This window comes from Chelonia mydas, chromosome 9 (assembly GCF_015237465.2).
Source record: "Chelonia mydas isolate rCheMyd1 chromosome 9, rCheMyd1.pri.v2, whole genome shotgun sequence".
Classification (NCBI taxonomy): Eukaryota; Metazoa; Chordata; order Testudines; family Cheloniidae; genus Chelonia; species Chelonia mydas.
The window spans coordinates 19,074,025-19,087,531 of record NC_057855.1 but is presented as its reverse complement, the minus strand read 5'-3'; the positions used below and the strand labels follow the sequence as shown (position 1 = coordinate 19,087,531).

The 13,507-nt window shown below is 46.3% G+C and overlaps 1 protein-coding gene and 1 long non-coding RNA gene across 6 annotated transcripts in view; one reads left to right on the top strand and one right to left on the bottom strand.

Annotated features, from left to right (window-relative positions):
• Nucleotides 1–1,733: 1,733 nt before the first annotated feature.
• Nucleotides 1,734–8,146, bottom strand: SLITRK3 (SLIT and NTRK like family member 3). Of its 2 annotated transcripts, XR_006283814.1 has the most exons (2): nt 5,037–8,146; nt 1,734–4,709 (listed from the first exon to the last, which is right to left on the bottom strand). XR_006283814.1 is itself a non-coding variant. In XM_043522596.1 (1 exon), the coding sequence occupies exon 1, from the start codon at nt 8,144–8,146 to the stop codon at nt 5,288–5,290; it is 2,859 nt and encodes a 952-aa protein (XP_043378531.1). In that variant the 3' UTR covers nt 1,734–5,287. The 2 variants fall into 2 exon arrangements, 1 of the variants encoding a protein (XP_043378531.1); XM_043522596.1 differs by having other exon boundaries at nt 1,734–8,146.
• A 2,849-nt stretch (nt 8,147–10,995) lies between these two features.
• LOC119567117 overlaps nt 10,996–13,507 on the top strand; it is a 64,412-nt gene continuing 61,900 nt past the window's right edge. For all 4 annotated transcript variants that reach the window (XR_006283815.1, XR_005226888.2, XR_006283817.1 and 1 more), the window contains exon 1: nt 10,996–11,129. This is a non-coding gene — a long non-coding RNA (uncharacterized LOC119567117). The remainder of the gene's footprint in view (nt 11,130–13,507) is intronic.

Here is a 13,507-nt window from a genome sequence, read left to right as displayed (position 1 = left end):
TAAGGAGAGTGATCACCTAAGATGAGCTATTACCAGCAGGAGGGGGGGGGTGGGGGGGGGGGGGAAGGGAGAGGGGGAAGGATAAAACCTTTTGTAGTGATAATCAAGGTGGGCCATTTCCAGCAGTTGACAAGAACATCTGAGGAACAGTGGGGGGGGGGGGAATAAACATGGGGAAATAGTTTTACTTTGTGTAATGACCCATCCACTCCCACTCTCTATTCAAGCCTAAGTTAATTGTATTCAGTTTGCAAATTAATTCCAATTCAGCAGTCTCTCGTTGGAGTCTGTTTTTGAAGTTTTTTTGTTGAAGAATTGCAACTTTTAGGTCTGTAATCGATTGAAGTGAGAGATTGAAGTGTTCTCCGACTGTTTTTTGAATGTTATAATTCTTGACGTCTGATTTGTGTCCATTGATTCTTTTACGTAGAGACTGTCCGGTTTGACCAATGTATATGGCAGAGGGGCATTGCTGGCACATGATGGCATATATCACACTGGTAGATGTGCAGGTGAATGAGCCTTTGATAGTGTGGCTGATGTGATTAGGCCCTATGATGGTGTCCCCTGAATAGATATGTGGACACAGTTGGCAACGAGCTTTGTTGCAAGGATAGGTTCCTGGGTTAGTGGTTCTGTTGTGTGGTGTGTGGTTGCTGATCCCCCACCCCCCACTGTTCCTCAGACGTGGAAATGGCCCACCTTGATTATCACTACAAAAAGTTTCCTTCCCCGCCCCCGCTCTCCTGCTGGTAATAGCTGATCTTAAGTGATCACTCTCCTTACAGTGTGTATGGTAACACCCATTGTTTCATGTTCTCTATGTATATAAATCTCCCCACTGTATTTTCCACTGAATGCATCCGATGAAGTGAGCTGTAGCTCACGAAAGCTTATGCTCAAATAAATTTGTTAGTCTCTAAGGTGCCACAAGTACTCCTTTTCTTTTTGGTTACGTGCAGTAGAGCTTGACAAACCTATGGTAGTTCAGGAGGACATTTTGTAGTGAGTTTTGTGTGCCACTGACTTAAATGTTTATAGCTAACAATACTAAATTGACCATTATTGTACATTTCTAGCTCAAAATTAAATGAACTGCAATCAAAAAATAAAATAAACAAAGAAATAATAAAACCATACAATATTCGTTCAAAGTACTTTGACATAATCTTGAATTGAAAAGTCTGTGTTCAGGCAAGCAACTCTACTGAAATCCTTCATAAATGACCCCTTTGAAATATTAACTATAACACACTTTTTTTGGCTTACAAGGACAGACTTTTAGAGAAGGAACACTTTACTGAACTCAGATTTTGCATTAGAAGGAGAGTATTCATACCATTAGAAATAAACACCTTCTGTTCTGTTGATGCAGTAGGAAAGACCTTTTATTTCCCAGGCCCAAACACTTCTTGTTAAGTGGGATTTTCTTTGTAAGAATTGTGTGAAAAGTCCTGGGAAATGGGGAAGAACCCTGAAATTTAGTTATCTTCCCTTTCTAGCTAAACATTTATTATAAGCTATGACTGTGACTTACCTGGCCTTTTTTCCTTCACACCTGTAGGAAGAATTTCAACATAGTAAATTAGTGAATAAAAATAATTGTATGATGAATGTTCTACCACAAGATTCTGAGCATCAGCACATACATTAACCTGATGTCAACTACTTGTCAATACAATACTGAATTAAGCTAAAAAAAGTATTTTTATTTAAAATATTGTTCCATTAAACATCACTTATGTGAATGTGGATAATTTTATTTTATTTCATTCCTTCCAAATAGTATCAATTTTATGAATAATACTGCTAATAATGATAAATAATCCCTATTAATTAGGTTCACTCAGGTTGATGGATATGAATAGTCTCCCTTCACAGATCAGATATGACAGACCCACTTTTGTTTTCTGAACTGGACAGTAATTTTACCATCCACCCATCCACAGCTTATCACAAAAAAATAAAATTAGAATCATCATATTACACATTAGATATCACAGTTAAATATTCTGAACACTTCCACGAGAATCTTCCCCCACTGATTTCAAAGAGTTTATAATGCACAAGAAAATGTTTCCTACACAATGAAAAAAATAACTCAATTTAAGCCAAAAAATTCTCTCTTTTAATACAAAATTCCATTCTCATAGAATAAATTTATTTCCACTGAATAAATATATTCCCTCACCATTTGCAGGTGAAATTGCTACCTCTATTTAAGTCAAGATGCTCTTGCCTTTTTGTAGTTTAAATAAAATATAAACATTATTTATAATGATTGGCTTACACTTTGATATGATTTATGAACACTCAGGTTTTGCTCCCCCCACCCCCAAATGTATACAGCAACAGTCACACCAGGGATTGTACTTTAACCTGACATATCATCCTCCATTTTCTGCATGCTGCAGCATTATCAATGGAATTATAATGATTATCATCAGAAGGATCTGGCCTTGCACTTTGATGTTTATTTTTTGTAAATACCTGCATGCTTTTCTAATATCCATTAAAAACAGATTAGTGCTGAATGCAGAAATAATGAAACCAACATCAATACTATAAAGGGATCTGGCAACTTGGAAGTTTATAACATTAACCAATAATATGGAGGTGATGCAAAGATTTACAGACTTTTGAAGCTGTTCCCTTGCACCCTTCTCCCCCCATCCCATTATCTCTATGGTCCAGAGGGCTACTATTGATTCCCAGAAAATGTTTTCTACTTCCTCCACATGACACTCAGAGACAGAGAGAGCCTGTACTGTGCATACCTGCCAAAGCTGTAATTAGGGGCATCCCGGGAGAGGCCTTTTAACTCCATTGGAATACAATGTGCTGGGTGGAATAATTTTGTTACACATGAGACAGGGAAGCAGCCTTTCCTGACCAGGGCAGCTGGCATGAATATAGCAGCATGGATGTGGCACATCAGTCCATGCAAACATAGGTTCTCTTTCCTCACCCAATCCAAAAAGTTGCAACTTATGAATGGACATATAGGCCCATAACAAATGCCCAAAGGGACAAGAACATTAGATACAGGGTTTTTTTTAATGCAGTGGAAACATTTTTCAATTTACCTTGATAAACTGCCATGATTGCTGTTTTTATTAACACAAAATATATTTTTGACTTGATATTTCTGTATAAAATTCATTAGTTGAGATCTTTAGGACGGGGCCTCTCCTGCGTAACTGCACGGCTAAGGAGCTGACATTCACATTCCCATTTAATTTGTTCCTAGCTTGATGTAAGGCATTAGTGACGTCTGGTGAATTACATTCAACGTAACGATTTCATGCTATTAAGGGCAGACTCAGGAGTCCAAGAGGAAAGTACCGGACGGGCGGCACAACTCAGCTGCAGCCTTTGCTGCGATCGCTGGAGTTCCGGCGCCATCTACTGGCCACATTGTGTAACACCCCCCCTCCACAAAGCACTCCCTTGGCTTTTTCCGTGTGTCAATCCAGATCTACCAGGAACAAGATACCAGCCAGTACCCTAAAAGAAAAATCCGTTTTTCTTTGGTTTTGTTCAGATCTAAGTGGGTTGTAAACTGGGTGACGCGGCAAGTCCATTTTGCAGCATCATTTTAATGACACACATTTTGTAAAATCAGCCTGACCCCCCTAGTCGTTCTGATTGCAGCAAGGCAAGGGAGAGACCCAGCAAATGTCAGCTATTGGGCCTGAGTTTCCCACATTGTTTCTGTCTTTTCCAAACGAGGGGAAAGAACATTCCAAGCGCAATTGTATCAAATATTCAAATTTACATCTAAACCTTTCTCCACTCTCTACTCATTTCCTTTTATAATTGATGTGAATTTAAACACTGAAAAGTTGTAATACTAATGCCTTATTTTCTCCTAAGTTGTAGCAGAACTTAGATTCTACTAGCAATATTAGTAGAAGAAATTGGGTTAATTCTGCTGCTTATTTTTAAATAGAAGAAACTCTGACATAGTTACAATGCAATGTGGAAGAAAAACAGGTTTCAAATTGGATTTTTTAAAGTCCTAAGTGGTACTGTGGCAGAAGTTGTACAGATTTTTTTCCCTGTTAACATCACACAGTGCACTGAACGGTGATTAATAAAATAGCTTTCAGGATTAAGGTGAGAGAAGTAATCATCGGTAGGGGGAGAGTAAACTGAAATTTTAGGTTCAAGCTTTGTATCCTCTATATATCTATATGTATTTTTTTCAAAACTTTTTATTAGGAAAGCTATACCAGACGCATCACTGTACAATGAATGATTAAACATTACCTTTACAATTTATATTCACTTGAAATTACAGAATAAATATATGCACATTGTTGTTTGTATCTTTGTGTGTATGAGTGTGAGAGAGAGAGAGAGAGAAAACATTAAAAGTGCTTCCTACAAAGCCGTTACTGATAGGTACCCAGTAATTTATTTATTTATTTTTGTATAGTTGTATGGGTTTGTTTTAATAAGAAAGTGCGGATGTCCTCCAAAAACTCATGGCGTCATGAAGTGTCATTGATCATCCCCAGGTGTGTGTGCGTGCGCCACGTGGTTACATCCAATGGGCTTCTTTGTTTCGGATGACTTCACACTGGAAATGGAATCCCCCCTCTCCAAGAGGAGAGGAGGGGAAGGGCGAGCGGAACGGAAGGGGAGCCGATCGGAGCGGCTAGGGACCCGACCGGCAGCTGGGGTGGGGAGCTGCGTGGACGCGTCTACGTGTGTGTGCATGTGAAAGAGAGAGACAAGAGTGAGAGAACATTCGAATAAGACCCCTGCCCCACCCCCCTCTTGCAGTTTCCAGGCATGCAGCAAACTGCATTTGATTGTTTTAAATAAATGTACAGGATCTGTGCCATGATGGGCAAGAAGAAAGAAAGCCACAAAATGCCATCACCCCCTACCCCCCCCCCCCCAGGAAAAAAAATATATATAAAGTAAAAAGTTTACTGCAACGGAAAAAAAAAGACACAGAATTTACTTAGTTAGGATCAATACAAAGATCCCCGTAGTAATAATAATAATAATTAATAATAATATACCTTAGACATGGCACAGTCAAAGTCTCAGTTTCAGTATAAAAAAATAATGATTAACATCTGCTGGCAAGTCTGCGAAGGCACTTCATTGATTAATGATCTGAGAACGGCCCTTCCTCCAAACACACACATCTCTGGTGGGGGAGAGCACACAGCTGTATTCTCTATTCTCATCATGCGGTTGCACGGGGGCTGGAGAAGGGGGGGCCGGGGGCGCTACTGGAGGGCGGGGGGTGGAAAGAAAAGCTCTCTGGTCAGAACCTATAGGTTGTCTTCTCCAGGACTTCGAGGTAATCCGGCTTGGTTTGGAGTTTGGCCCTTAACTCGAGGTATTCGCTTGGGGGGGGTTGGTCTGTGAAGCCCTTGCCGGCCGAGAAGAGAAGGGTTTCTTTCAGCCTGGCGTCCTGCTGGAGGTCCGGGTACTGCATGCCCGGCGGGTGGACGTGCAGTTCCTTTAACTTGGGCACCGTGCCGTAGAGGCAGTCCACGAAGCCCAGCGTGCAGGGCGGCGGCAGCGGCGGCCGCTCTCTGTCTAGCCCGGCGCCGGCCGGCGGGAAGAGCAACACCCCGCCGTTCTTCTCGTGGGGGAAGCCGGGCGGCGCCAGCGCCAGCTCCCCCGCCAGCCCGCCGCCGCCGGCCGGGTGGTGGTGGTGCTGGTGGTTGGCGGCCACGATGGTGTTGAGCTGGGAGCTGGACACGGCCAGGCTCCACTCCTTCTCCTTCTCCAGCAAGGTCCGGTAGTGGGTGCTGTTCTCCTGGTGGCCGGGCTCGGCGAACGGCTCCCCCGTCCCGCCTCCCCCCAGGCGCTCGCCGGCCTCGCCTCCACAGCCGCCGCCGCCGCCGCCCTCCTCCCGCTCCGCCTCCTCCTCGCGCGGCTTGTAGATGGGGTTGTTGCACATGTGGGTCACCGGGTGGGGGATGTAGTCGTAGACGTGCCCCGCCGGGTGGCCCTTCTCCGGCGAGGCGCCGCCGCCCGCCCCCCGGCCGCCCTCCTCGAAGAAGCGGTGGCACTGCATGTGGATGCCGCTCAGGTCCCCCGCCTCCGGCCGCTTGCTGCGGAAGGGCAGTTTCTTGCGCCGCCGGCGCAGCACGAAGGCGAAGAGCCCCGCGGCGATGAAGACGGCCGAGAAGAAGAGGACCAGCAGGCTGAGGATGAGCACGGAGAGCGGCACGGCGGCGGCGCCGGCCGGGGAGAGCTCGTAGGCCGAGGGGCTGGTGGGGCTGGGCCTGCCCCCGGGCGGGGCGGGCGAGGCGGCCGCGGCGTGCAGCAGCTCCGGGCACAGCGCCTCCAGCTCCACCGAGCGCACGTCCCGGCGGGTGAGGTTCTCCGGGCTGGCGCACAGCACGTCCCCCACCACGATGACCGAGCTGATGGTCTCGATCCACTGCTTGAGGGGCACCAGGTCGCAGGTGCAATCCCAGGGGTTGAGCTTGAGGTCGATCTGCACGATGGCGTGGAGGTGCTCCAGCACCCCGGCCACGGGCAGGTAAAGGAAGTGGTTGTTCCTCAGGTTGAGCCTGGCCAGGGAGGTGCCCGCAAAGGCATCTGTGGGCAGGGTCCGCAGCAGGTTGTCGTTGAGGAAGAGCAGCTTCAGGTTGGGCATGAGGCTGAAGGCCGCGGGCTGGATCTCCCTGATCAGGTTGTACTCGAAGTACAGGTAATGCAAGCTCTGCAAGCCCCTGAACATGCCTGGAGTCAGCCTCTCGATGTCATTGCCGTTCAGGTACAGGCTTTTCAGATTAGGCAGGTTAATAAAAGCCCCATCCTGCACGTAGGAGATACGGTTGTTCCCAAGGTGTAACAGATCCAAGGAAGAAAAATTCCAGAAATCCGAGCGATAGATTTTCTGTATCAAATTGCCGCTCAGGTACAACTTCTTGGCGTTCAGGGGCCTGGGCAGAAGCTCGGAGATGTTGTGAAATCCTCTCTCCTTGCAATTGACCGTCAGGCCCAAGTCGTTGATGTGCAAACTACAAGAGCACCCAGTAGGGCATATGATGGGAATCGGGGGCCTTGTCTGGTAGGCAGCTATAGGAGGCTGGTTTGGCCCAGGATACAGGCCTCGGGGTGTAGGGGGAGGTTTGGGCACTCTGGGCTGCTTGGTGGGTTTGGGCTGCTTATTGGATGTTTTGTACTCAACAGAGGAAGCAGTGAAATGGAAGGAGGATAGCATGGAGGAAGGCTTCGTAGGCCATGCGTTCTCCTTGCTAGATGACAACTGAGGAATCCCCAGACTGGCCTCGACTTCGGAGTCAGACAGCATGGGGCAGAGTTTACTCCTTTTGATTTCCCTCAGGTCCTTACCATGGAAGTGGAAGGGGGTCTCACAGGTTATGTCTCCCACAAGGGCAGTGTAAGGTATGCGCTCCAGCCAACTTTTCAGCTGCACAATCTCACAGGTACAGTTCCAAGGGTTCTCCTCCAGCTGGATTTCCATCAGGCTCCTGCCAATATGGTCCAGCATCCCTCGATAGGAAAGGACTTTTAACCTGTTTCCCCGCAAGTCCAAATGAGTTAAAGACACAGATTTAAATAGGTTGGTGGGAAGCATGGGGATAAGGTTGTCATTTAAGATCAAGACTCTCAGTTTGCTCAGATTTCGAAATGCCCCACTTTCAATCCGTTTAATGACATTGTAATCTGCCTGCAGATATTCCAGACTTTCCAAACCCAGGAAAGTGTCGTTTCTGAAAATGTCTAATTTATTCTCGTGCAGGTACAATCGCTTCAGAACTTTGAGCCCAATGAAGGCTCCTGTCTGAATGTCCTGCAGTGCATTGTTCCCAAGGTTAATAGACACAGCATTGTTCAAATGAAGAAAACTGTTAGTGTATAATTTCCTCATGGAATTTCTCTGCAGATAAAGTTTAAAAGGTCTTGACCACGACTCCGTTATCTGACTAATATTTATAAATCCTTTATTGTCGCAATGTATATGGAAAAGGCTCTCTTTTACTTCACAGTAACATGGATCAAAGCAGGGCTCGTCAATTTCCTCTGAGTCCTCTATCAAGGGAATTGGTGTAGTCCATGCTAGAGCAATTGTGCTTAGAAGAATTACCCACAACATCCTTCCTTTATGAAGAGTCTCTGCTGTGGAAGGTTTCATCATTTGTGGCTGATTACAAAACTGTAACAGAAATAAAAATGCAGAATTTTAGTATTTAGTCACGTCACTGTTCTTAATAAACTCCGTTTTTGCTAGACTTTTATTAGGCTCCTGGAAAGTTCAGCAATTTTTGGGTAGACGTTCAAAACAAACTCTAGCAGTGCTTGATGTTCAAGGCTGGTTTCAGACTTAAGAGCTATAGAAATCTCTAATCATAAGATGCCATATTTTCCCTTCCCATATGATATTTAGTAAATGGCATCTATAATGAAAACAGCATGCACATACCATATAGCAAATGAACATATAGACTGAGCGTATTACATTTATACGTATTTTTCACCACATGACCAGTGTTTAGAAAAACACTAATTTGCAGGCTTACCTCTGTGTACATCATAACCTGCATTAATTACAGGAGAAAATATCAGTGGATATCTTTCACCAGCATCATACTACGTCCTTTATATATACACATACACACAAAAAACCCTCCCAAAGTTGCTAGATTGCAATGGTCCGATATCCAGTGCACCAGCTCAGTATATTCTATATGGAAGTTTGCAGGAATGTGCAGGGTTTGTAAATGTCCCTGATCTAACAGTTTCCTTTAGAAATTCTCACAGTGTCTTTAATAATGCTTAACAACCGTGATTTAAAATAAAACCTCCCCCTTCCAGATACACTGATGGATTAATGCTACTGGTATATTATCAGATAAATACATACTACATATTAGTCATTTTAGCTGATTAAAGCATTTAGAGATGATTAATCTTTCTAAAGCACATGCCCATGCGATCATCAGATCTAAGGCGAAGTGACAGCTAAAGAAGCATTTCGGATTGAAATGCTCAGCCTGGTTTGGATTATTATATTTTGCGCCCCCAGGACCAGCCAAGAGACCCAGTTAAAAAGCTGAAAGTGGAAGAAAAATACCTTGACACCAGCTGATAAATTATCTATCGTACTGTCTACCTTTCAAAAAGAAGACACCATTCTTCTCCAGTCAAAGGAAACAAATACTGTACTAATGAGATGCAGCTCTCCAAGATACAGTTTCCCCCCTTCCTTTTGCCAGATATTTCAAATGTTTGGGGATAAATAAATGTTAATGATTATGATAATAATAATAATGGTGATGCAGCCCTTCTTGAGTCAGTGAAATACCAATTGAAATTGTCCAGAGAGATCGTTGATTTTAATCCTAATTTATCAATAAAAATGACCTTTTTCTTTTGCCTTACCCATGTACAGCTAGAGAATTTCCCCCCACCCCCCTTCCCCGCACAAACTTAAAATCCGAAAGACGCATTTAGGGAGAGAAATGGGAAAGGAATACAAATCCTTAGGATCAACTTGCAAATAAAACCCTCAGCTGTAGGAAAGGGGAGAAAAGAGAAATATCCTGTGCAATTAAAATCATGATCTAATTGTGAAGAAGGGGGAGAGAGAGAGAGAGAGAGAAAGGAGAGCTATATTGCAGTATCCGTCAGTCCTCTCTGTCTGTCTTGCAAAATAGCGACTTAAGTTCTCTCTGTTCTGCAAGGGCTATAATAAAAATGATGGGGGGGGGGGGGGAGGGATAATGGTGGTGGGGGTGTCTTTGAAGCTAGGCAGAAAGAAGAGGACCCAGAACGCTTGTACTTACCGGATTGCAGGAGAGATTTTAGCACATCTAAAAATAAATAAATAAATAGAATTTTAAAAAGCTCGAGTTTAAGGATTGCTGGTTTCACTCTCTCTCTCTCTCTCTCTGTACTCCTGCTGAGGCTGAGGCAAAAGGAGAGGAGGAAAAAAAAAAAAAGAAAAAAAAGCAAGCAAGCCTGAAACGTGCTGGGAATGCAATGAGCCCCTCAATGAGCTTCTTTAGGATGCAGAGCGGCTGTTTGGCACACTCAATGGAGGAGGGAGGAGAAGGGGGCTGCTGCAGGCTCCCAGCTCTGCTGCTGCTGCTTTCTCTGGACACCAGCAGCACATCGTTGGGAGGGAGGCTCAATCACAGCGGAGAATCTCGGGCTTCTCTCTCTTTCTCTCCGTGTGTGTGTGTGTGTGTTGTTGTTGTTGTTGTTGCCCTGGATCAGGCTTTTCCACGTCATGAAAATGAGCTTCAAGAAGGGGAACAAATGAAGGGGGCGCGCTTGGCACCAGCTCGGGGGCGCGCATTTGGGAAGCCCTGACTGTACAGTTTTTTTTTCCGGGGGGGGGGGGGGATGGGAAGGTGGGGTGGGGGAGGAGTGGGAAATAATCAGACTGGGGAAAGCCAAGAAGAACGAGGAAGGAAGGAGCAGCCGCCAGAAACGAGCCACGGTCCCCTCACCCCAACTCTCAAGGAAAAAGAGCCCCCGATTGCCAACTGCAAATTCCAGCAAGGCGCTCGTGCTGCGGGTAGATCATGGGGAGAAGTGTCTCTCTGGCCAGCTGCCCCCCAGACAGGGTCCTCTCCGCGCACAGACACTGCTGCAAAAAGCCAATAGATTAGTTTACGCAGAGCCGTAGGTAGCCGCTCTCCATCACACCTGGATGTCCCAACGTGAAAGCTCGGGAAGCCCCAGCCTGGGTGACTTGAACAAGGCGGCTCCTCTCCCCTCGCATTTCTTCGCTCTCTTTGATCCCTTTGCACCACGAGCGCCCCCCCCCCCTTTTTTTTTTTATTGTTGTGCTGCAACTCAAGCCTTCAATCTTCCCCAGGATCCAACAGCCTCCTGCTCGCTTCCAGCTTTAAAAGGAGGCAAAGCAAATCGCTGGGAAGAGACCCGGAATCACTTGGGTAACAACGGCACATTTTGCATTCTGTCACCGAGCAAGGCATCAAAAGCGAAGAGGAGGATTTAACTCCTTAACGGCCGCAAGATTTTTCGGTCTGGCTTTGGGCGTGTGTGTGTGTGTGTGTGTGCCCGAGAAGAAAACCATGCCCGATGCTGACTGGATCCGGGAAGAGAATACAACTCAGCTGACATCTTTACACGACAGAGGCAGCAAGAAGGTAATACAGTTTTGCTGAGAAACCGGGGCGAAGGAAAGTGACACTGTGTGGGCGGGAGTAGATTATTTGTTAGTGAAGAGCTACCAGCCGGTAACAGATCACAAGGAGGGAGCGCCTTGCAGCTGAGACTCCAGACGCTGTCCAAATTTACCCTGGGCTGAAATTTAGCTGGCAAGATCGGTTGTCAGGGCGAAGTTCTTTTTAAGCAAGAGAGGGGTTATTGGGTCAGTAATGCACGTCTCAGTACCTGTCTGTGCATTTCAAAGATCAAATTCTGATATTTTTTTTCCAGAGCTGGGCAACGTAGCTAGGGCAGGGAGATGCAATCCACCCCATACACATTATTGCACAGGCTGGGTTGTTTTTTTGTTTTTTTTTCACTCCTTCAGTTCGCACACCCATGGCATGCACATGGGAGACACACTCTACATTCACCAGGAAAGGGGCTCGCTCCCTAACCTGAAATGGGCATGGCATTCTGCCCTCCACCTCTGCTGGGAGTTGCAAGCGAGCCTCCAAGCAGGTGGCGAATCTACCATCCCTTCTGGAAGCCACGAGCCCCTGGGTCCGGAGAGTCACAGCAGCCTTAAACCAAACCTTTAACACTGTTATTCTAACAAGTCCCCCTCTCCGCTCCAAGTGTGTGGGTAGGTAAGCTTGCCGGAGAGAGGCTTGGCTGGAATCCTTGAAGAGGCGGCAGGTTGGTATAAAAAAGTTAGTAGGCAAAAAGCCCGGCTGTCAGGAGCACAGATCACTCACTGTCGACTCCCAAATAGGAGGCTAGTGCCCACTCTGCTAATAAGGCCAGGAGCTATCCATATTCCTTTACCACCTCCTCTCTCCCTGACCGCTCCCCATACCTGTCGGATCAGTAACATCCCCCATATTATTTTAAACACCTGAAGCGCTCGTTAAACATTTCAATATGGAAGCAGCACTACTTGCTAATTAAAACGCTGCATCATTTATTTGCAGGAGCAAAATCTGGAGCCGTCAGGCGAAATGCACTTGATACCTCTAAAAAGGTCGGGGGAGTGGGGGGGAGTGGGAAAGTGAAAACAGTTTTATTAGATCTCTAAAGAAATAAGAGGGAAGAAATACCGAAGCAGATTGTAGGAGAATGTCTGTTATTCTTGCCAGGGGTCTCTGTTTCGCAGCTGCCTTAGCGACGCACTGGGGTTTGAAATACATTCACAAAAGGTCTGTATTTTTGCCCACACCACGTTGCCATATCAATAGATCTTTTCACAGGCCGCTTGCAAGTACGGAACACTGCAATCAGGCGAAGTTATCCTGCGCTAATGATTTTTATTAGGAAAGTAGCAAACGATCGCGGTTAGCACCGATCCATGCGGAGTGCTAAAAGCTTACCGAGATTTGCTCTGAATGGCTAGGCGACGTCAGGAGAACTCTTTAAGATGTATTACATCCCTAATGCCATAACCTTGTACTTTCACTCCCCCACCCCCACCCCCAGCCAGCAACTTCCAGCAATGGCACCAAAGAAGGCTTGTAATCCGTTTAAGTGGTTCTCCCCTCAAGTTTTGCAGATGAATTGGGGAGGTGGGGGCGGGGCGGGCAGGGGGGGATGGTGGTTGAATACAAATAGATAAGCATTGCATGGCGCCTACGGTATCACAGTACAGAGCGTTGTGAGCCAAATCTTCCCAGGTTCAGTCGCTGTCAGGTCGAAGCTTCCAAGGACACCCCCTTTTTATTTTAAATCGGAGTCCTCTCGGATGCAGCAGTAAAGGATTTGGTCCCCAGGACTTTAGCGGTGGGCTGCTCCTGCTGCATGTCTTTCCCCCCTCCTGATAGGATGTCACACAGTGCAATCCCTGCCTGGATCCGCCCTGAGTCCACTGGAGGTGGGATATCTCCCTTCAGCCCCACTGTATCTTTTACCCGTGTCCCGCGGGTGGGTGGCTCCAGCTGCTTTATCCCAGCACCGGCCCGGCGGCGAAATGGCACAGAGGGGGGAAGGAGGAGGGGAGGACAATCCCTAGGTTTCTAGATGCTAAAAGTCTGCAATTTCGATGTAGGGTACTGCAGTCAAATCACAAGGCTAAGGATGGCAATCAACCAGCGTGGGGAGCAGCGTGTCAGGTAACAACTCCGCGCTGCTTGGCTAGGGGGATCTTCAAGGAGGGAGGGGAGATTCCTTAGAAGAGAGACAGAGGCGTCTTCCCAGACAGACCTGCTTCAAAAGTGCTACTTAACGGCCACGAATTAACCGAGAAGGGGATTCGATGTTATTTATCAGCGGCTGTGACTAGCCTGTGCTAGAGAGATTGTTATGAAAAGGAGAACTTCTCGTCTGGGATCGGAATCGTACTTACCAGATCCGTGTTTAGCCCCTGTTCCAACACAGTGAGAGC

Bases quoted from the DNA above. Each gene is read 5' to 3' on its own strand.
- SLITRK3 (XM_043522596.1), bottom strand. From the start codon at position 8,146: ATGATGAAACCTTCCACAGCAGAGACTCTTCATAAAGGAAGGATGTTG.